The 24,521-nt window shown below is 37.2% G+C and overlaps 1 protein-coding gene across 2 annotated transcripts in view; it reads right to left on the bottom strand.

Annotated features, from left to right (window-relative positions):
- Positions 1-2,835: 2,835 nt before the first annotated feature.
- The window catches only part of LOC134289471 (uncharacterized), a 29,690-nt gene continuing 8,004 nt past the window's right edge, over positions 2,836-24,521 (bottom strand). For both annotated transcript variants that reach the window (XM_062855331.1, XM_062855330.1), the window contains exons 2-3: positions 14,197-14,299; positions 2,836-9,197 (exon numbers count right to left, since the gene is read on the bottom strand). In XM_062855331.1, coding sequence (XP_062711315.1) covers positions 3,215-9,197; positions 14,197-14,264 — 6,051 coding nt within the window. In that variant the 5' untranslated portion in view covers positions 14,265-14,299 and the 3' untranslated portion in view covers positions 2,836-3,214. The remainder of the gene's footprint in view (positions 9,198-14,196; positions 14,300-24,521) is intronic.

Here is a 24,521-nt window from a genome sequence, read left to right as displayed (position 1 = left end):
CTTAACCATAAAATTTTGAGAAAATTGTCATACACTTTTTCGCGAAAAACAATAGAATGTATTGTGTTTTTATGAGACATTTTTAGGACAATTTTCAAAAGAAAACAATATAGCTTAATGTTTTTTCATTGTTCTCACAATACAAATACCATTAATTGAATGGCGTCAAATGAATCGTTGTTACAATAAAAAAAAACAATAATGTTTGTTGTTATTTGTAAGCAGTTTTCGCTTTTGAAAATCCATAGAATTTATATTTCCCGCTAACATTTATATCCAGCATTTACAAGCACTAACGGCCGCATTTATGATAAGAATCAAACACTCTGATGTCTGCCTGGTATGTATTGCTTGGCAGCTGTTGATAAGATCTATCTTCAATCTTTTCAAATAACTGCCAAATATCACAAGTCAGACCTCAGGTCGTATGATCCATACCACAAATCGTTCACAATTCATGTGGCCATTAGTATCTGTAAATGCTGGAGAAAAATGTTACCGAGAAATATGAATTCTTTGGGTTTTCAAAGGCGAAATCTGTTTACATAACAACAAATATTATTGCATGTTTATTTTAACATCGGTTCAATTGACCCCATTAAACTAATTGTATTTGTATTGTTATCAATGGTAGTTTACTATTAACTAAATTCCTTCAATTTATTGGAAAACATTAGAAAAATCATTGTTCATCTTGTTCTTGTCGTAACATCCTCACTTGGCTAAACCTGCTTTTCAGGTAGTTTTCTATAAGTACTTCCTCAGTAATTCATTGAGAGCTTCCTCTGCCAATACGGCTTGACGTCTGTCAGTCTTTGAAGTTTTAGCGAATAACATTCGATAACCGAAACATCTACTGTACTCAAATTTAAAACGAAAACTATAAAAAAATATGTCAATTTTTTTGTGTTTATTATAGAGGCTAGAAATATGTCAAGTGATTTTGTATTTGATTATACAAACATGATCCAAGCAACAATAATATTTATTGTTATTTATTTGTTACGAATTGTTTTTAAGTGTAATTGAGAAATAAACTCTTTTTAATAAAAAGTCCATGATAACTTTGCAGGCACTTTTGCAACTATTTAAAAACAACTTAAATTAATTTTTACTGATAGTAACTTTAAATGATGATAGAACTATTGAAAAACAATCGAATCAATTAGTCACTAATCAAGCTAATGTTCACTTATTGTACGAACTATATGGGCTTGATTTCTATTGTAAAAAGTAACAATATATCTACTATGTGTTTTATTGTGAACAATAAAACCAGTCATATGTTAATAATATTTACCATGTAAGGAATGGTAATTTTTTATCCGGGCATGGTTACACATAATGTGTAGAGAATTTCAAATGAAGATAGTCTTATGGTTTAATTATTTCATCCGTAAAGCACCGTTCTTTGAACCAGTATGTATTTTTTTTACATTTTTAAGTTTGTTTTTTTTTGCCGTTTCCGTGCACTAAATAATATCGAAAGGCTACTTATTAAGTGAACATATAGCCTTTTCGAGAAACAAGTTTTCGATAGAAGCGAAGACGGTTAATAACAAGACAGGTATCTACCCTTTTGCTCCATATACCGTCGATGGGGGTGACAATGGGTCTGGAGGTGAGATTGGGTCAAAACGGAGAAACATAAAATTTGAAATAGCTCATCAACTATCGCTAATTTATATTGAAAACTTTATATTATTTCAAAAAGGACATGTTTTTAAACGTCATGATGCAGAATAAGATGTTGAAATAGTAATTGAAGAATAATTGTGCAATGACTGTACTGCACCTAAGAAATGTTTAACCAAACCCTCCGTTATAAACTCTTATCACAGACAAACAGACGTATCACTTGGAACAAAATGCGATAAAAACCATCGTCACGCAAACATAATCGCCCAATGCTAATTATGCTGTGGTACGCAAATCCACTGAGTAGATGGCGGTAGTGAGCAAACGTCAAACAGGAGCAAAAGCGATGCGAGCGCCATGAGCGAGCGATTTGCGAACTAAGGAATATTTGAATAATCGGTTAAAAAGGGAAACGATGGGAAGTGAGTAGAGTGAGACGTCTGTTTGTCTGTGCTCTTATGTACATTATCATTGGCCTCTCAAGATAGAGGGTCGTTCAAATATTATGTTACACAACATTTCACATTATTAGACCCTCTCTCGCAATATCACTTAAACGGATTTGCAGTGCATTAAAGGTTAGATGATGATTAGAGGAGCTGTCCAAACGCACTGTCGCTTGACACTTCTTCGACATATTTTCAAAAAAAAGCGTGCTTATATGAAGATACGGTAAACATGGCACCACTTTAGAGTCAAATGGGGACTGGATAACAAGTTGAATTTTTAGTTAAGGTTATGTGCTTTCGATAACTTGCTTGAACCAATCTCACCCCCATTCTTAATATTTAGACATAGGGCCGAAAATATTGAATTTTTAAATAAAAAGTGCATTGACAGCCCATTTTTTTTTTTCGTTGCATCGACCAGGTAATACCTACAGCTTACTACTTATAAGAACATTTATGGTTAGGTGCTTGGGTGGAACATTGCGAAGAAGATTTTTTTTCAGTGTGATTTACTAGTAGTTTCATCACATAAGTTTAGCCACAAATTCAACAAAAAACGATTATTGCTAAACATCTTATTCTGCATCATGACGTTTAAAAACATGTCCTCTTTGAAGTAATATAAAGTTTTCAATACAAATTAGCGATGGTTGATGAGCTATTTCAAATTTTATGTTTCTCCGTTTTGACCCAATCTCACCCCCCAGACCCATTGTCACCCCCATCGACGGTATCCTTTTTTGACCCATTCTCACCCCCAACGACGGTACTCAAACTTCAACACACACTAGCGCCACGAACGAATTCAGCGAAAAACATCATGAATGAGTGTGTGTGAGATTGTACAGCGGTACAGCTCCGGTGTACACCCACACAACCATGTTTCAGTGATCCTTTGAATCGTTGAGGACATATCGAACGTGTCGCTTGCGACAGAGTGGGAGCTTTCAGGTGGTCAAAACAAATATGGTCTAATCGTAATTTTAGCCCTTTGGATAGTAATGAATAAGCCTGTTTTATCGAAGAGGGAAGGAACTACATTTTTATAGCTTTATTATTTCCTTTGTTTTAACTTTTTCGTTTTTTTTTTCGTCGGCTTTCTGTCTGTGGAATTTTTCTTTTTTTTTTTAATTTCTCGAAAATTCAGCATTTTGGACTTTGGCCAGCTCGTCCACAACTTCTCTGTGGCCCCTCTCGATAGCCACCTGAAAGGGCGTACGCCCTTCACTGTCAAGGCAACCGATATCTGCCGAGTGGTCATGTATGAGCATCTTCACAGCTTCCAATTTGTTATTTTCAGTTGCCAAATGCAGAAGAGTCCGTCCGGATCCGTTCGGAGTGTTGACATCTAATGCATAATCGGCAAGAAGCATTTTCACAACATCCCACTGGCCCTTCAAGGCAGCTACGTGAGAAGGAGTTTGGCCGCTCTTGTTAGTAGCATTGAAATTTGCACGATGCTTCACGATCAAAATGTTGACCATTTTCCACATGCTATTCTCGGCTGCACAATGAAGAGGCGTATTTCCATCGTTGTCTTGCGCATTGACATCAGCCGCATAGACATCTATAAGCATCTGCACCATTTCCATATTATCTCCTTCGGCCGCCAAATGAATAAGAGTTTGTCCGGCTTTATTGGCAATTTTGTAGTCTGCAGAATATTTGAAATCTTTGTCAATCAGCATCTTCACCATCTCCCACTTATCATTTTTGGCAGCAAGAAGGAGAGGAGTATTTCCATCGTTGTCTTGCGCATTGACATCAGCCGCATAGTCATCTATAAGCATCTGTACAATTTCCATATTACCACTTTCTGCCGCAAAATGGATAAGAGTTTGTCCGGCGTTATTGGAAATTTTGTAGTCTGCAGAATATTTGGAATCTTTGTCAATCAACATCTTGACCATCTCCCACTTATATCTTTTGGCAGCAAGAAGGAGAGGAGTATTTCCATCGTTGTCTTGCGCATTGACATCAACCGCATAGTCATCTATCAGCATCTTTACAGTGTTCATATTATTTCTTGCTGCGAAATGGATAAGAGTTTCTCCGTTTTTGTTGACAATTTTGTGGTCTGCAAAATATTCGGACTCTTTGTCAATCAAGATCTTGACCATCTTCCAGTCATATTGTTTGGCAGCAAGAAGAACAGGAGTATTTCCATCGTTGTCTTGCGCATTGACATCAGCCGCATAGTTTTCTATAAGCATCTTTACAATTTCAACGCCACCTTTTTCGGCCGCAAAGTGGATAAGAGTTTGTCCGGCGTTATTGGCAATTTTGTAGTCTGCAGAATATTTGAAATCTTTGTCAATCAACATCTTGACCATCTCCCACTTATATCTTTTGACAGCAAGAAGGAGAGGAGTATTTCCATCGTTGTCTTGCGCATTGACATCAGCCGCATAGTCATCTATAAGCATCTGTACAATTTCCATATTACCACTTTCTGCCGCAAAATGGATAAGAGTTTGTCCGGCGTTATTGGCAATTTTGTAGTCTGCAGAATATTTGGAATCTTTGTCAATCAACATCTTGACCATCTCCCACTTATATATTTTGGCAGCAAGAAGGAGAGGAGTATTTCCATCGTTGTCTTGCGCATTGACATCAGCCGCATAGTCATCTATAAGCATCTGTACAATTTCCATATTACCACTTTCTTCCGCAAAATTATAGAGAGTTTGTCCGTCATCATTGGCAATTTTGTAGTTTCCAAAATATTCGGAATTTCTGCCAATCAACTTCTTGACCTCCTCCCATTCAGAATGTTTGGCAGCAACATGGAGAGGAGTATTTCCATCGTTGTCTTGCGCATTGACATCAGCCGCATAGTCATCTATCAGTATCTTTACCATTTCCATATTATCTCTTGCTGCGAAATGGATAAGAGTTTCTCCGTTTTTATTGGCAATTTTGTAGTCTGCAAAATATTTGGAATCTTTGTCAATCAACATCTTGACCATCTCCCACTCATTATTTTTGGCAGCAACAAGAACAGGAGTATTTCCATCGTTGTCTTGAGCATTGACATCAGCCGCATAGCTTTCTATAAGCATCTTTACAGTTCCCATATAACCTGCTTTGGCCGCAAAATGAATGAGAGCTTTTCCGTTTTTATTGGCAATTTTGTAGTCTGCAAAATATTTGGAATCTTTGTCAATCAACATCTGGACCATCCTCCAGTCATTTTGTTTGGCAGCAAGAAGAACAGGAGTATTTCCATCGTTGTCTTGCGCATTGACATCAGCTGCATAGTTTTCTATAAGCATCTGTACAATTTCCATATTACCACTTAGTGCCGCAAAATGAATAAGAGTTTGTCCGTCATCATTGGCAATTTTGTAGTCTGCAAAATATTTGGAATCTTTGTCAATCAACATCTGGACCATCCTCCAGTCATTTTGTTTGGCAGCAAGAAGAACAGGAGTATTTCCATCGTTGTCTTGCGCATTGACATCAGCCGCATAGTCATCTATAAGCATCTGTACAATTTCCATATTACCTCTTAGTGCCGCAAAATGAATAATAGTTTGTCCGTCATTATTGGCAATTTTGTAGTCTGCAAAATATTTGGATTTTTTGTCAATCAACATCTTGACCACCCCCCACACATCATTTTTGGCAGCAACAAGGAGAGGAGTATTTCCATCGTTGTCTTGCGTATTGATATCAGCCGCATAGTCATCTATAAGCATTTGTACAATTTCCATATTACCTCTTTCGGCTGCCAAATGAATAACAGTTCGTTCGATTCCATTGCCAATTTTGTAGTCTGCAGAATATTTGCATTTTCTGTCAATCAACATCTTGACAATCTCCCACTTATTATTTCTGGCAGCAAGAAGGAGAGGAGTGTTTCTATAGCAGATTCTCACATCAACATCAGCAGCATGGTCATCTATAAGCATTTGTACAATTTCTATTTCTCCTGCTATGATCGCCAAGTCAAAAAGAGTTGTTCCTGTATTATTGGCAATTTTGTAGTCTCCACAATATTCGGAATCTTTGTCAATCAACATCTTGACCGTCTCCCACTGACGCCAAGAGGCAGCAAGAAGGAGAGGAGTATTTCCATAGTTGTCTTGCACATTAACATCAGCTGCAAAGTCGTCTATAAGCATCTGAACAATTTTCATATTACCACTTTGTGCCGCCAAATGAATAAGAGTTTGTCCGTGTCTATTGGCAATTTTGTAATCGGCTGAATATTTATGAATTAGCAGCTTGACTATTCCCACATCGGCTGCATTATGTAGAGGAGTATTTCCGTGCCTGTCTTGAGCATTAATACTTTTATCAGCACCATGTTGCGCAAGCATATTCACAATCCCTTCGTTCCCATCAGATACAGCGTAATGAATTGGTAAAGCTCCCTCTGAATCTGGGGTATTTATGTCTATTTCAGATTCGTTTTCTTCCATAGTATTATTGCTTGCTTCATGGTGAGTACAATCGCCAAATTGGTGATCACAGAGAACTAACCTTAGAATGTTTTCTTTCCTGGATTGAACAGCAACATGCAGAAGTGTGACTTTTTTGTCTAGCTCCCTTCTTTGAAGCAACTGTTTAGCCTCATGGTGGTTCAGGAGCTCTTTTAAAATTAATTCGTAACCATCAAAACAGACTAAATACATCATTGCAGGTGTTTTGTGGCAAATTCGGTTGATTGCGTCCATTTGCGATTTACTGTTATCCCAATTTTCCTCAATCATCGAAAAGAAAAAGGCTCGAACTACTGTATGTTTATTCAAAACATCAAACAAGATCGCTTTCCAATCTAACACATGGTCATACAAAAATTTTGAAAGGAAATACTCAGCATACGATAAGTGAGTGAATTGTAGGTGGTTCTTGTTCGAAGCATTGATCAATAGTGATTTTTCTCCATAGTCCAGGATTTTTTGCATGCTTTCCAGAATTGTTACAGTATCGTTATTGCTCAATATTTTACGTAATTCAGGAACGTTTAACTGTTCAATAGCAATTATCTGATGAGCACGATCAAATTTTGTGAAGTTGTCTTTGAAAAAATCATCTATTTTTGATTCAACTGTTGCATATGCTTCTTCCTTTTTAACTTTTTTGGCGAATATGTTGAATGATATCTTGACAAAATTTTCATATAAACTCACCACACTGAAATGGGTTTCCATGTTCAATATCTCGGTAATGTTTCCATGTGTTGACGTCCAGTATTTTTCGAATTTTTCCTTTTTGACTTCTGCAAGCATTCGAACCATTAGAGGTAGACCAGTAAAGTGGAAATAGACAGATTTAATACTGTCATGCAAAAGCTCGAGCAAACGTTTCGCAAATATTTGAAATCGTACGAGATCTTTCTGACTGATCTCAGAACTGATGTCCCAGTAGTTTCTCAAAAACATCAGCTGCTCATCCTCAACTAATGGAACAAGCTTTAATGTCTTAACTTGCAATCCTTTTTCCAGTGTGTTTTTCACATGATTTCTGCCACTTATGAGCAATCGAATATCATTTTTGCAGAAAGTTTCCTTGATAAGCTTAATAGCTAAACTCTGATGCTGTGTATCAATCTCATCGAAGCCATCTAGAAGAATGAAACATTGTTCTGGACAATTTTCCAAACTGTTTTGAATAAACTTTTGGGTGGATCTTGTAAAATGGGAGGATTTCATAAGTGTGAATATATCGTTTTGTTCCTCGTAGTTTTTAAACAACCCATTCAAGCAAATCAGATACACGTGATTGTTGTAGTCAGCTTGTAGTAAATACGTGATTTTTTTCATGAAAGTTGTTTTTCCCATGCCTGCCTCACCTACCAATATGTAATAATCGTTCCGATCAGGCGATTGCTTCAACATTGAAGTAAATTTATCTTCTGTTATATTTTTGTGACCATTTTGTAAAATAAGCTTACGTTCCACATAATCACTGAAATCTGCTTCTGTAATCTTTTGTAAGCTTCTGCGCAGATCCGCTTCGATCTTACGAATACACTCGTTTCCTTCGTCGCTGCTCAAATAAGGCTTCTTTTTGTTATTTATGTTTGTAATCTTGTACCATTCTTCAAATTCATCTTCCAGTATTTTATAAAATTCGTTTCTATTACTAAACAAAGAACGGTCCTTATCATGAACGCACTTGTCCACAAACGATTTTATAATGCTATTTTTTGTCTTGTAGAGATCTTTAGGCTGACCGGTACATAACGCAAAGCAATCAAAAAAGCTTCTCAAATCAGATTCTTCGATGAACCTAGGAAAACTAGTTTCTTCGGGTTTATTGTTGAGTTGCCTCTTGTCTATCTCACTACTGAAAACCACCTCTGATAGGTCCTTAAATCTTCCGCACGAAGTAATGAAATGTGTATGAAGCTCGTTCCATAACCATTGCTGATTTATGTCATCCTTATATCTTGTGAATGTGTCTGCAAATCTTATGGAGTTATCAATTTTCAAAATGGATCGTAAAGGATTGAGGTATTTTCTCAAGATGTTTTTAATTTTACCCGAATTCTGAAGCTCAATTATAGCATCCTTGACGTCAACAGGTAATTTGTTTATCTCTTTCAACAGTTCCTGGATTTTCTGTGCTTTTGGAACTAATTTTTCATTTTTTCCATTACACGTTCCGAACATTTTAGTTCTCAACGAATCATTCAAAGCCCAGCTTTCTATGTCAAAGAGATCTCTTAGTTTAATTCTAGTATTATCATCTATTGATTTGTCGGTGAAGATTATAAACTGTTTTTTGTAATTCTTGAACTCACTTTTTTTTGAAACATTCATGAATGATTGAATGTAGATTGGAAGGGATAACGGATTTTTTGTATCAAAATTTGTAGGAAAAAACTCTTTGTATTCAATTTCAGCATGCCCATCACTACGCTTGACTTGAAAGAACCATACTTCCTTCTGATCATCCAAAAGTAGCACAGCGTCATCAAACTTACCGGCCTGCTCCATTTCTGATGCCAGGCGGAATCTGCATTCTTCCAAGGATGCAGCAACGAAAAGCGTCGAAGTAAGTTGTTTCTGATAATCGAAACCTTGTTTGGTTCTATCTCCTCTCCATGTGAAGCTCATTGAAAGGGGCGGATGTATTGTTGTTTTCAGTTGCATGTGTCTGTAAATAGGAAAATCATTTTTATTAGTTCAAAAATATTAAGCACTTAATATAGGAAAAATGTTTTCCTTATTTATTGTATTGGAGAGAAAAATGTGAAATCTACAGTTTCAATTTTGCCCGGATATTATATTGAGCTCAATTAACCCTCTAATACCCAAATTTTTGATTTTGATCTAAATATCATTTTTCGTCATCTAATATGGATTTAAACATGTTTTTGAAGATGATTCTTTTCAATTCTCGATTTCGTGAATTTCAGTTTTTGATTTTTCTAATTTTCATTTTTGAACATCCCCAAACTTTTACATTTTGCCTGGAAGCCAATTTGAGGAACGAATCTTTTTTAAATGAAAACATTTTGAGATTTTATGATTATTGTTGGAATATTATTATTTTTTGCGGAATTGGAGACAAACAGTCATGGAACGAGTGGGATGGAGGAGGCTACTATGTACAGCAGAGGCCACCCCGGCCTTAGCCTGACCGGTAAGTAAGTAATATTTTTCACAGTTCACTAGAAATATGGTGCATTTGATGATGTGGGATTTATATTTTTATTGCAACCCTTAGAACCCGCAACCCCGCAACCCGTAGAAAACCTGAAAGATTTCTGATTGAGAATGGACTACCCGCTTTGCGCGCAGCCACAGTTGATCAGCAGGAGTAAATCAATTCAATTTTGTATAGCGAAATGCATCTAAACTTGAATTACTTGAAATACAAAGCTTTTCCCGAAAAAATATTTGGTAGGCTTAATAGTGGTCACCATTGTGCACAACCACTACCAAATATTTTTTCGATTAATGTATTCCCCTTCGAGAAATGTGCCTTTAGATGCTATTCGCCATACAATATTTTTGCGATTTACTTTTAGCGGTTTTTCGCGCATAGAAGCTAGCGCCAAATTGGTCGATGCGGAGAGTAGGAAAACAGCCGATGCAGGTAATTAATTGAACCATAAACTTCGATCTTCCTTCTGATGTAAACATTGCCCACTAATCATCAAATACGGCAAAAAGAAGAAACCAATGTTATGGTTCATCTCTGCCGTTTCTGCCGTTCTGCATTTTTCCAGATTTTTGGAAAAAAGTGCGTTTTAGTACAATCCCAACTAACAATCGCCAGCCGCAAACAAGCATGCATGCTGAATTGTTGTTTTAGAATAGTAATTATAGCTGAACTAAAATTATGCAGTACACATTACTGTACAAATGCTATTTCAATGGACTACCCGCTTTGCGCGCAGCCACAGTTGATCAGCAGGAGTAAATCAATATAATTTTGTATGTCGAAATGCATCTAAACTTGAATTACTTGAAATACAAAGCTTTTACCGAAAAAATATTTGGTAGGCTTAATAGTGGTCACCATTGTGCACAACCACTACCAAATATTTTTTCGAATAATGTGTTCCACTTTGAAGAATTTGCCTTTAGATGCTATTCGCCATACAATATTTTTGCGATTTACTTTCAGGCGCTGGCAATCAACGGGACTCGAGTTCGAATCTGGATTTAGGAAAAATTATGTGTAGTTATTATTTCACAATATTTGTTAACAGCATTAAGTTCAAATCATAAATTCTCGTAGAAACTGAGATTTTTTGCATTTTTCCTAATTTTTATTCATTTTTGCTAAAGCTGAATAACAGCTTTACTATATAGTTGTAAAACGATTTAACAATGAACAGTTCAGTTGGTTCACAACACTATGCTTTATAGTTTCTCCAAATTTGTGTGAACAAAACCCGAACAAAAGTTGTGCCTGAAAATTATCCAAATGTTATTCAGCATCATGCTGAATCAATGGACTATCCGCTTGGCGCAGACCCACAGTTGATCAGCAGGAGTAAATCCCTTTTATTTTGTATGGTGAAAAACATCTAAACTTGAATTACTTGAAATAGAAAGCTTTTACTGAAAAAATATTTGGTAGGCTTAATAGTAGTCACCATTGTGCACAACCACTACCAAATATGTTTTCGAATAATGTATTCCACTTCGATAAATTTGCCTTAAGATGCTATTTGCCATACATTATTTTTGCGATTTACTTTTAGCGATTTTTCGCGCATAGAAGCTAGCGCCACATTGGTCGATGCGGAGAGTAGGAAACAGCCGATGTAGTTAATTCATTCGTCGTAAAGGTGCTTGTAAAATGAGTGATTGTTAGTTGAGATGCCGTTCTCACCGTTGCGCACTCATTGTGAGCAACTGCACGGAAATTTGCCGTTCCGTTCCGTTCCGTTTTGCCGTTGTCATTGTGTTTGAGGCTTTAGCCTGATCGGTAAGAAAGTTACTCCTGCTGATCAACTGTGGGTGTGCGCCAAGCGGGTAGTCCATTGACTCATTTTGGTTGGTATTCATAGAAGAAGCACAGAGAACAGACGTCCAAGCTCATGTAGTGCTATTGTGTAAAGCATTGCAACGGTTGTTTTGAAATAACTGGCAATGTGGCCATTACGCGGCGCTGTCAAATTTCGAATCGGGGTACAAATTTGCCGTTGTTTTACCTTTTGGCGCTAGTGTCACCAAGTGTGCACCCTAGTATAGTTCCACCAAGAGAATGTGGTGGTTTTACTTGGAAAACAAAAAATGAATTATTGTTCAACTTGTTTCTAATTGAAAATAATGAAACTAATGAATTAACTACATCTGCTGTTTTCCTACTCTCCGCATCGACCAATGTGGCGCTAGCTTCTATGCGCGAAAAATCGCTAAAAGTAAATCGCAAAAATATTGTATGGCGAATACCATCTAAAGGCATATTATTCAAAGTGGAACACATTATTCGAAAAAATATTTGGTAGTGGTTGTGCACAATGGTGACCACTTTAAGCCTACCAAATATTTTTTTCGGGAAAAGCTTTGTATTTCAAGTAATTCAAGTTTAGATGCATTTCGCCATACAAAATTATATTGATTTACTCCTGCTGATCAACTGTGGCTGCGCGCAAAGCGGGTAGTCCATTATCAATGCGTTGCTTAAAATTTTGTAGCTAGAGCGATTGCTTTACGCATGAACTGAACCATTTTGAATCCGGAACTAGTTTATTTGTTGTTAATGAATTAACTACATCGGCTGTTTTCCTACTCTCCGCATCGGCCAATGTGGCGCTAGCTTCTATGCGCGAAAAATCGCTAAAAGTAAATCGCAAAAATATTGTATGACGAATACAATCTAAAGGCGAATTTCTCGAAGTGGAACACGTTGCACACTGGGCCAGGAACAGACATTAGCAAGACAAAACCTCTAGCGCATTGGGGATACGTCCTATCAAGTTGGTATCTTCGGCAAAGTTGTTGGGTTTTATCTGCGCCTCAAATTGCGCTTGGAATTTTAGTTCGTAAAACCGCCGCATAGGTGGCGCTGCGGTGCTAACTTCTTTATTTAACATCCTAGAGCTTTGGCGTCTTCGGCAAAGTTGTAGAACAGGCAAAAATATGAAAAGTTGTCGAAGACACCAAAACTCTAGCTCTTGAAATAACAAAGTTACATTGAATATTATAAACGAACGATTAAAATTTGCGTTTTTTTGTCATTCTCTTGTTTATCACCCTACATGTTGCCATGGCAAAAGAAACCAATAATCGCAGTAGTGAATGAATTAACTACATCGGCTATTTTCCTACTCTCCGCATCGACCCATGTGGCGCTAGCTTCTATGCGCGAAAAATCGCTAAAAGTAAATCGCAAAAATATTGTATGGCGAATAGCATCTAAAGGTAAATTTATCGAAGTGGAATACATTATTCGAAAAAATATTTGGTAGTGGTTGTGCACAATGGTGACTACTATTAAGCCTACCAAATATTTTTTCATTAGAAGCTTTCTATTTCAAGTAATTCAAGTTTAGATGCTTTTCACCATACAAAATAAAATGGATTTACTCCTGCTGATCAACTGTGGGTGTGCGCCAAGCGGGTAGTCCATTAAATGCTTTGGCTGTTTTCCTACTCTCCGCATTGACCAATGTGGCGCTAGCTTCTATGCGCGAAAAATCGCTAAAAGTAAATCGCAAAAATATTGTATGGCGAATAGCATCTAAAGGTAAATTTATCGAAGTGGAATACATTATTCGAAAAAATATTTGGTAGTGGTTGTGCACAATGGTGACTACTATTAAGCCTACCAAATATTTTTTCATTAGAAGCTTTCTATTTCAAGTAATTCAAGTTTAGATGCTTTTCACCATACAAAATAAAATGGATTTACTCCTGCTGATCAACTGTGGGTGTGCGCCAAGCGGGTAGTCCATTAAATGCTTTGGCTGTTTTCCTACTCTCCGCATTGACCAATGTGGCGCTAGCTTCTATGCGCGAAAAATCGCTAAAAGTAAATCGCAAAAATATTGTATGGCGATAAGCATCTAATGGCGTATTTCTCGAAGTGGAACACATTATTCGAAAAAATATTTGGTAGCGGTTGTGCACAATGATGACCGGTTTGGTGCCTACCAAATATTTTTTCGGTAAAAGCTTTCCATTTCGAGAAATTCGAGTTTAGATGCTTTTCGTCATACAAAATAAAATTAATTTACTCCTGCTGATCAACTGTGGGCGCGCGCCAAGCTGGTTGTCCATTCATTTCGTACGAACCGCAGCATTCTTGTGATAATGATGTCGCCGTGGTGCAAATTTAGTTCCTCACTTTTGGAAACTGAAACAGTTCATAAAGCACATTATGATTGTCTAACTATATATGTATTGAAAAGGTTAATCAGTTTTACGATAATCATAGCTGCCCTATGAACATATTTTTTTCTATTTTGCTCGCTGTTTCATAAAGTTTACTTTATGAAATTCGTATGTTCAGTTGTCTGAGTGTAAGATAAACTATACAATGCCTGTCGCACTATCAAAGTTATTTACCCGCATTATCAAAGATACCCAATTCCACGGTATACTCTTCCTCTTTATGACGCCTTGATGATCATGAGACTTTTCACATAGAAGTTAACACCAACTAGTTTTATGCGAATCTCATTTGTACTTACGTTGGTGAACTCGAAGATACATTTCCAGTTGAAGGTCCCGGTTGTTGTGTGCTGTGTGTCGAATTCATCTTGTAATTGGTTTCTAAATTCTGCCCAGTCACACCTGAAATATCAAGAAAGATTACATTACTGGTTGTCACTGCTGGCTGACGCAGGTTTACATTGACCACCTAAGAACAAATCAACTGAACCCTCGAGCAGTCGCGTCTTTGACTACCTGCAGCGATGCCACGCCCACACTGTATACCAAAAGCGCGCATTTTTCATGGTGCGTGTACTGAGTACACGACGCGACTGCTCCCGGGTTAAAGCATAATACAGCTTCCGCTCCATAACTGGGCTTTGACGACAGTTCAGTTAGTAAACGCCGCTCGATAACTGGACTGAGCTCCCGGAGCCGGAGGCTATTGTTATATTTTGTTTGCTTATCTATTTGCAAAATGTGAGGTTCATTCATTTATTTAGTTAACATCAAATTCATGATAATACTGAATCAACAATCTGCCGCCATAATACTCGATTTGCAGCTGCAGCTCTCCATCCTCGGTCACGCCCAACACTCGCCAGATCACGCTCCACCTGGTCCGCCCATCTGCGCTCCACGCCTTCTTGTACCAACCGGATGGTAAGCAAACACCAACTTTGCAGGGCTGTTGTCCGGCATTCTTGCAACATGCCCTGCCCACCGTAACCTTCCGGCTTTGGTCACCTTCTGGATGCTGGGATCGCCGTAAAGTGCAGCGAGCTCGTGGTTCATCGGTTCATCCTTCTCCGCCACACACCGTTCTCCTGCACACCGCCAAAGATCATCCTTAGCACGCGTCGCTCGAAAACTCCGAGTGCTTGCAGGTCCTCCTCGAGCATCGTCCATGTCTCGTGTCCGTAGAGAACCACCGGTCTTATTAGCGTCTTGTACATGGTACATTTGGTGCGGGGGTGAATCTTTTTTGACCGCAGTTTCTTCGGGAGCCCATAGTAGGCACGACTTCCACTGATGATGCGCCTTCGTATTTATTTGTTTATTTATTATTAACATCAACAGACATCTTATGCCCCAATGATGGCCTCTTATAACTAATACATAACTATAAAAACTAAAAGCAAAACTGCATTTGAAATACAAGACAAAACAGGAACAAAAATGCGAAAAAGTCAAATACCGTAACAAAAAACATATAAAATCACAGTTCGTTATTGTTCGTAAAATATTTCACGGCTCACGTTATTGTCAGCCGTTAGCAAGGAACCGAGGTAGACGAATCTTCTACCACCTCGAAAGTATCCCCGTCTATCGTAACATTGCTGCCAAGGTTTGTCCTGTCTCGCTTAGTCCCACCTACCAGCAAAAATGTGAGGTTATATTTCGTTTATTTTTGACAGACAACTGCCTTTTAACTGGAGTTTGGGCCAGTTATTGAGCGCCCAGTTAAAAAAGCAGTCCAGTCAAACAGCAGTCAAACAGTCGTCAGTAGACTGAGTTAAGATTCCTAGATAATGCTGAGATCATTAGGATGGTGCATGCAATGCTGATATGTATGGAGCATGGTATTGAACGATGGTGTATGATGTCCGAATTATGCATTGGACGTCGACATGGTTCATGGTACAGGGTCTCCAATGGACTATCCGCTTTGCACGCAGCCACAGTTGATCAGCAGGGGTAAATCAGTTTAATTTTGTATGGCGAAATGCATCTAAATTTGAATTACTTGAAATACAAAGCTTTTCCCGAAAAAATATTTGGTAGGCTTAATAGTGGTCATGTTCACATTTATGAAAATGTCTTGAAATCCACCGGTCAAGTAAGTATCATAATTCTCATGCCGAAATGAACTTCTGGTCAAATTTTCAGCTTGATTGATAAAGATTTCGATGTGCTTCAAGTCGATTGGGTAATTTCGGGCGTTTCCACACTTTAAAAAATCATAACTATTGAACGGAAAGACATACAATAATGATTATAGCTCGAAATCAAAGCTTATCGTATTCCACAAAAGTTGTCCATACATACTTATACAATGAATTAACTGCATCGGCTGTTTTCCTACTCTCCGCATCGACCAATGTGGCGCTAGCTTCTATGCGCGAAAAATCGCTAAAAGTAAATCGCAAAAATATTGTATGGCGAATAGCATCTTAAGGCAAATTTATCGAAAAAATTAACATTATTCGAAAAAATATTTGGTAGTGGTTGTGCACAATGGTGACCGCTATAAAGCCTACTAAATATTTTTTCAAGAAAAGCATTCTATTTCAAGTAATTCAAGTTTAGATGCTTTTCACCATACAAACTTAAATGGATTTACTACTGCTGACCAACTGTGGGCGTGCGCCAAGCGGGTAGTCCATTAATGACTGTGGAAGTGCCCAAAGAACACTATTGCACCTTAGCATCTCAGTCGCCATCTTGGCGTTTACTACATCACCCAGGCATGCCCCATTTCGACATCCGCACCATATTGACACCACCTTAAAACCAACCCCCCCCCCCCTTGCACGCTAATGGATCTATCATGTGACAGCTGCCAATGTGACAAGGAAATAGCTATCATTTTATGACATGTAATCATAAAATTTCGCTTTGAAATGGACTACCCGCTTGGCGCACACCTACAGTTGATCAGCAGGAGTAAATCCATTTTATTTTGTATGGTGAAAAGCATCTAAACTGGAATTACTTGAAATAGAAAGCTTCTAATGAAAAAAATATTTGGTAGGCTTAATAGTAGTCACCATTGTGCACAACCACTACCAAATATTTTTTCGAATAATGTATTCCACTTCGATAAATTTGCCTTTGGATGCTATTCGCCATACAATATTTTTGCGATTTACTTTTAACGATTTATCGCGCATAGAAGCTAGCGCCACATTGGTCAATGCGGAGAGTAGGAAAACAGCCGATCTAGTAACCATTGTAAAAACAAGATTTCGGCTCAGTTATGCCCATGTGGTGCCCATAAACATAAACGAATATGTAAGTAAAAAAAATTAAGGAACAGGCAAAGCTGCTCCAAATTAATTAATCTACAACTTTGTAGATCATTTTGTAAGCGTATATAGAATAACTAAAAAGCAGATTATCAGCCAAACAAGAGGGGTCACCCTAATGAATTAAATGCTTTGGCTGTTTTCATACTCTCCGCATTGACCAATGTGGCGCTAGCTTCTATGCGCGATAAATCGTTAAAAGTAAATCGCAAAAATATTGTATGGCGAATAGCATCTAAAGGCGTATTTCTCGAAGTGGAACACATTATTCGAAAAAATATTTGGTACACGGTCAGAAAATTCACACAAAACTGAGCTAAAGTGGGACAACTCAAAATTGAGTAAATTTTTTTTCCAGCGATAGCGCTGGCACAAGTGCGAAAATCTTATCAGTTTAAGTCGTATAATATTCTTGCTGATGTGAAGAATATTATACGGCCTAAATTGGTTGGATTTTTGCACTTGGGCCAGCGCTATCGCTGGAAATGCAATTTACTCATTTTTTGAGCTGTTCCAGTTTAGCTCAGTTTTGTGTGAATCTTACTCATTTTAGAGTAACATTTTCTTAGCGTGTAGCGGTTGTGCACAATGATGACCGGTTTGGTGCCTACCAAATATTTTTTCGGTAAAAGCACAGAGAACAGACGTCTAAGCTCATGAAGTGCAGTTGTGTAAAGTATTGCAACGGTTGTTTTGAAATAACTGGCAATGTGGCCATTACGCGGCGCTGTCACATTTCGAATCGCGGTGCAAATTGGCGCTAGTATCGCCAAGTGTGCACCCCAATGTAGTTCCACCCAGAGAATGTGTGAATTTTCAAGGGAAATAATAATTGTATTGTTGTTCAATTAATTTCTAATTGAAAGTAGTGAAATTAATTTTCAATGGTTTGCTCAAATTTTGTTGCTAACTTAGTGAAATAATAATACACATGTTGTTATTTTAGCAAATACAGCTTAATCTCTGAGTAGGAATATTTTAAGATGCGCCAGTGAAATATTTCTTAATTAAGCGCCATCATGGTGTCGGAAGGAGTTTTTAGGTGGGAAAGTCACCGTCGATGTCGCTACTGCGCTTGATTTTTCTTTACACAAGATTTTCAAGCATTTTTGTTCGAGCATGTTCGTCTGTTCTCTGTGATAAAAGCCTTCCATTTCGAGAAATTCGAGTTTAGATGCTTTTCGTCATACAAAATAAAATGAATTTACTTCTGCTGATCAACTGTGGGCGTGCGCCAAGCTGGTAGTTCATTTCACAATAATGAAGAAAAAGGTAAAACAAATAAGAGGACACTTTCTCAAAGACACCATATATCTAAAACTTAAGGTTTAGGCATAAACATTTTTGTATTTGTAAATAAGGCTCGGGACCCATTGTGCACTGTCGTATTCCCCCGAATAATCCGAGGAAAAAAAATCAATGCAGAGAAATCGATCATTGCAGTGGACTACCCGCTTTGCGCGCAGCCACAGTTGATCAGCAGGAGTAAATCCATTTTATTTTGTATGGTGAAAAGCATCTAAACTTGAATGAATTAACTACATCGGCTGTTTTCCTACTCTCCGCATCGACCAATGTGGCGCTAGCTTCTATGCGCGGAAAATCGCTAAAAGTAAATCGCAAAAATATTGTATGGTGAATACATCTAAAGGCAAATTCTTCAAAGTGGAACACATTATTCGAAAAAATATTTGGTAGTGGTTGTGCACAATGGTGACCACTATTAAGCCTACCAAATATTTTTTCAGTAAAAGCTTTCTATTTCAAATAATTCAAGTTTAGATGCTTTTCACCATACAAAATAAAATGGATTTACTCCTGCTGATCAACTGTGGGTGTGCGCCAAGCGGGTAGTCCATTAACCCTTTATAAGGCCGAGAGAACCAGGCACGGAATCCACTCGTTGTACATTGGAATATAAAGTACATGTGGTGTAATGAACAAAACCGTTTTTATTTTCAAAAAAATCGATCGTCGATTTTGTTTGAAAAAAATTGGTCTAAATTTCAACTTTTTGTCAACAAAGTTTAAAATGTTGTTATTTTGTGATGCGTTTATCAACCATGCTGATTTTTTGACAGGTTATTGCCCTAATATCCATGACTTTCTTGTGTGGATTTGAACTCAATTGGTCAATTATTTTGGACGATATGGCAATTTTAGTACATGTCCATTTATTATAGTACATTTTTTCAAAAGGCCGAGTTTCTAAAAGTAATGAAGCAATCAAGTTGAAATTTTGTCCACAAGTAAAAGAAACATAGGCCTTTCATTCCCCATCATTCGATTTTCAATTCGCTCCACACAACAGAAGTTCGAGCTTATAAACCTTTATGCACTCAAAAAATGGTGGTTTTTGGAGAGACATTTTGTTCTAAAAATGCCCATTCATATTTGTTATGGCTCAAAAAACTCATGAGTACTCACAAAGGCCTAATGTGTCCATCAGTTAAAACAGAAGTTGTAAAAATTTTCTAAACGAACAGAAAAAAAATATGTGTATTAGTTGGCAATATAGTTGCCACTGCCTTATAAAGGGTTAAATGCTTTGACTGTTTTCCTACTCTCCGCATCGACCAATGTGGCGCAAGCTTCTATGCGCAAAAGATCGCTAAAAGTAAATCGCAAAAATATTGTATGGCGAATAGCATCTAAAAGCGTATTTCTCAAAGTGGAAGACATTATTCGAAAAAATATTTGGTAGTGGTTGTGCACAATGATGACCAGTTTGGTGCCTCCGAGAAATTCGAGTTTAGATGCTTTTCGCCATACAAAATAAAATGAATTTACTCCTGCTGATCAACTGTGGGCGCACGCCAAGCTGGTAGTCCATTGGATTCTGTGTGATACACGCTAAGACCAGTTTACCTATTTTTCTAAAATATGGGTAAATTTTATTCAAATTTGCGTAAACTTTACGCAAATATGGGTAAATTAAACTCATATTTTGGAAAAGTGCACAACCGCATTTATAGGTAATATTAACCCATTATGTGGGTTACAATTACTCATATTTGTGTCCACATTACCCATATTTGAGTTCTGTTTACCTATATTTGAGTATCATTTACGCATATTTGCGGTTGTGCACTTTTTGGAAAAAAGGTAAACTGATCTTAGCGTGTAGCGTAAATCATTATACTTCTGCAGATTCTGAACTTTTAAATTTAATAAACCACTTAACTATAACGAAAAGTTTAAAAACCATGCGAAAAATTTGCTCTGATGTAAAATTGAACTTATCTGAATTAAGGTCTATTCGTATATTTTTCGCAGATTATGACATATGTTATGTCATATTCCAATAATGTACTCCAAAAAGACAATATTCAGTTGAAAAAAATAATTAGGTTATGCTTTCAATACAATTTTAGGAACAACTTTAAAACCAGCACACAGAGAACAGACGAACATGCTCGAACAAAAATGCTTGAAAATCTTGTGTAAAGAAAAATCAAGCGCAGTAGCGACATCGACGGTGACTTTCCCACCTAAAAACTCCTTCCGACACCATGATGGCGCTTAATTAAGAAATATTTCACTGGCGCATCTTAAAATATTCCTACTCAGAGATTAAGCTGTATTTGCTAAAATAACAACATGTGTATTATTATTTCACTAAGTTAGCAACAAAATTTGAGCAAACCATTGAAAATTAATTTCACTACTTTCAATTAGAAATTAATTGAACAACAATACAATTATTATTTCCCTTGAAAATTCACACATTCTCTGCACGGTCAGAAAATTCACTCATTTTCGAGCTAAAGTGGGACAACTCAAAATTGAGTAAATTTTTTTTCCATCGATAGCGCTGGCCAAAGTGCGAAAATCTCATCTGTTTAAGCCGTATAATATTCTTGATGATGCGAAGAATATTATACGGCTTAAACCAGTTGGATTTTTGCACTTGGTCTAGCGCTATCGCTGGAAATGCAATTTACTCATTTTTTGAGCTGTTCCAGTTTAGCTCAGTTTTGTGTGAATCTTACTCATTTTAGAGTAACATTTTCTTAGCGTGTGGGTGGAACTACATTGGGGTGCACACTTGGCGATACTAGCGCCAATTTGCACCGCGATTCGAAATGTGACAGCGCCGCGTAATGGCCACATTGCCAGTTATTTCAAAACAACCGTTGCAATACTTTACACAACTGCACTTCATGAGCTTAGACGTCTGTTCTCTGTGACCAGCACGACTTGGGGGTAAAATGAACAGCTGATTCAAACTTTATCCATTTTTTATATATTTTTTGCAACCTCGGTATATTGAAATCTAGAATACATATTATGACACAGCTAAAGGAAAAAGTTAATAAAAAATATTTTACGCTTTTAAATTAAGATTTTTATCCTTAAAACCGCTTATTTTAGTCACAGAGAACAGACGAACATGCTCGAACAAAATTGCTTGAAAATCTTGTGTAAAGAAAAAACAAGCTCAGTAGCGACATCGACGGTGACTTTCCCACTCAAAAACTTGTTTCGACACCATGATGGCGTTTTCTAAAGAAATATTTCACTAGCGCACCTTTAAATTTTCCTACCCAGATTCTGAGCTGTATTTGCTCAAATAACAAGATGTTTATGATTATTTCATTAATCCAGCTACAAAATTTGAGCAACCCATTGATAATTAGTTTCATTATTTTCAATTGGAAACAAGTTGAACAATAATTTAATTTTTGTTTTCCAAGTAAACCCACTACATTCTCTTGGTGGAACTATACTAGGGTGCACACTTGGTGACACTAGCGCCAAAAGGTAAAACAACGGCAAATTTGTACCTCGATTCGAAATTTGACAGCGCCGCGTAATGGCCACATTCCCAGTTATTTCAAAACAACCGTTGCAATGCTTTACACAATAGCACTACATGAGCTTGGACGTCTGTTCTCTGTGTTTTAGTATATTTTTTACAAATAATGATTCCAGCACATTCCAAATTTTATTTCAAAAGTTTTAAAAGGCTAGCATATAAAGTTTACATTGAATTTGTTGACCTATATTTGAATATATCGAAATGCAACATTTAAGCACAGAGAACAGACGAACATGCTCGAACAAAATTGCTTGAAAATCTTGTGTAAAGAAAAATCAAGCGCAGTAGCGACATCGACGGTGACTTTCCCACCTAAAAACTCCTTCCGACACCATGATGGCGCTTAATGGACTACCCGCTTTGCGCGCAGCCACAGTTGATCAGCAGGAATAAATCAATTTAATTTTGTATGGCGAAATGCATCTAAACTTAAATTACTTGAAATACAAAGCTTTTCCCGAAAACATATTTGGTAGGCTAAATAGTGGTCACCATTGTGCACAACCACTACCAAATATTTTTTCGAATAATGTGTTCCGCTTTGAAGAATTTGCCTTTAGATGGTATTCGCCATACAATATTTTTGCGATTTACTTTTAGCGATTTTTCGCGCATAGAAGCTAGCGCCACATTGGTCGATGCGGAGAGTAGGAAAACAGCTGATGTAGTTAATTCATTAAGAAATATTTCACTGGCGCATCTTAAAATATTCCTACTCAGAGATTAAGCTGTATTTGCTAAAATAACAACATGTGTATTATTATTTCACTAAGTTAGCAACAAAATTTGAGCAAACCATTGAAAATTAATTTCACTACTTTCAATTAGAAATTAATTGAACAACAATACAATTATTATTTCCCTTGAAAATTCACACATTCTCTGGGTGGAACTATATTGGGGTGCACACTTGGCGATACTAGCGCCAAAAGATAAAACATCGGCGAATTTGCACCGCGATTCGAAATGTGACAGCGCCGCGTAATGGCCACATTGCCAGTTATTTCAAAACAACCGTTGCAATACTTTACACAACTGCACTTCATGAGCTTAGACGTCTAATCTCTGTGATTTAAGCTAGTTTTTGAAGACATGTTCATTTTACCCCCATCGATTGTTCATTTTACCCACACTATTTTTCGTGACTCTGTTTTCTAGCATTTTTTGCAATCGAAAATAATGTAAGAAAATTGTATTTTTTATCGATATTTTCTTCCAGGACTCTTAGAATATATTACCATCTACGATATAATAGCGTAAAAAAGATAGATTTTGTCATATTTCTATTGGAAAAGTCGACAAACGCTTAGGGTGTTCATATTACCCCCAATTCCCCTATCACCACAGAGAACAGACGAACATGCTCGAACAAAATTGCTTGAAAATCTTGTGTAAAGAAAAAACAAGCTCAGTAGCGACATCGACGGTGACTTTCCCACTCAAAAACTTGTTTCGACACCATGATGGCGTTTTCTGAAGAAATATTTCACTAGCGCATCTTTAAATTTTTCTACCCAGATTCTGAGCTGTATTTGCTCAAATAACAAGATGTTTATGATTATTTCATTAATCCAGCTACAAAATTTGAGCAACCCATGGATAATTAGTTTCATTATCTTCAATAAGAAACAAGTTGAACAAGAATGAATTAACTACATCGGCTGTTTTCCTATTCTCCGCATCGATCAATGTGGCGCTAGCTTCTATGCGCGAAAAATCGCTAAAAGTAAATCACAAAAATATTGTATGGCGAATAGCATCTAAAGGCAAATTCATCGAAGTGGACTACATTATTCGATAAAATATTTGGTAGTGGTTGTGCACAATGGTGACCACTATTAAGCCTATCAAATATTTTTTCAGGAAAAGCATTCTATTTCAAGTAATTCATGTTTAGATGCTTTTCACCATACAAAATTAAATTGATTTACTCCTGCTGATCAACTGTGGGCGTGCGCCAAGCGGGTAGTCCATTCAATCAATGCTTTCCAAATGAAACCAACACATTCTCTTGGTGGAACTATACTAGGGTGCACACTTGGTGATACTAGCGCCAAAAGGTAAAACAACGGCAAATTTGAACCCCGATTCGAAATTTGACAGCGCCGCGTAATGGCCACATTCCCAGTTATTTCAAAACAACCGTTGCAATGCTTTACACAATAGCACTACATGAGCTTGGACGTCTGTTCTCTGTGTCGCTACTGAGCTTGTTTTTTTCTTTACACAAGATTTTCAAGCAATTTTGTTCGAGCATGTTCGTCTGTTCTCTTTGATGTAGGAAAATGAATTAAAAGCTTTGGCTGTTTTCCTACTCTCCGCATCGACCAATGTGGCGCTAGCTTTTATGCGCGAAAAATCGCTAAAAGTAAATCGCAAAAATATTGTATGGCGAATGCCATCTAAAGGCAAATTCTTCAAAGTGGAACACATTATTCGAAAAAATATTTGGTAGTGGTTGTGTACAATGGTGACCACTATTAAGCCTACCAAATATTTTTTTGGGAAAAGC

Source organism: Aedes albopictus, chromosome 3, assembly GCF_035046485.1.
Source record: "Aedes albopictus strain Foshan chromosome 3, AalbF5, whole genome shotgun sequence".
Classification (NCBI taxonomy): Eukaryota; Metazoa; Arthropoda; class Insecta; order Diptera; family Culicidae; genus Aedes; species Aedes albopictus.
Note: the sequence above shows the minus strand (reverse complement) of the source record. Positions and strands in the feature narration are given on the sequence as shown.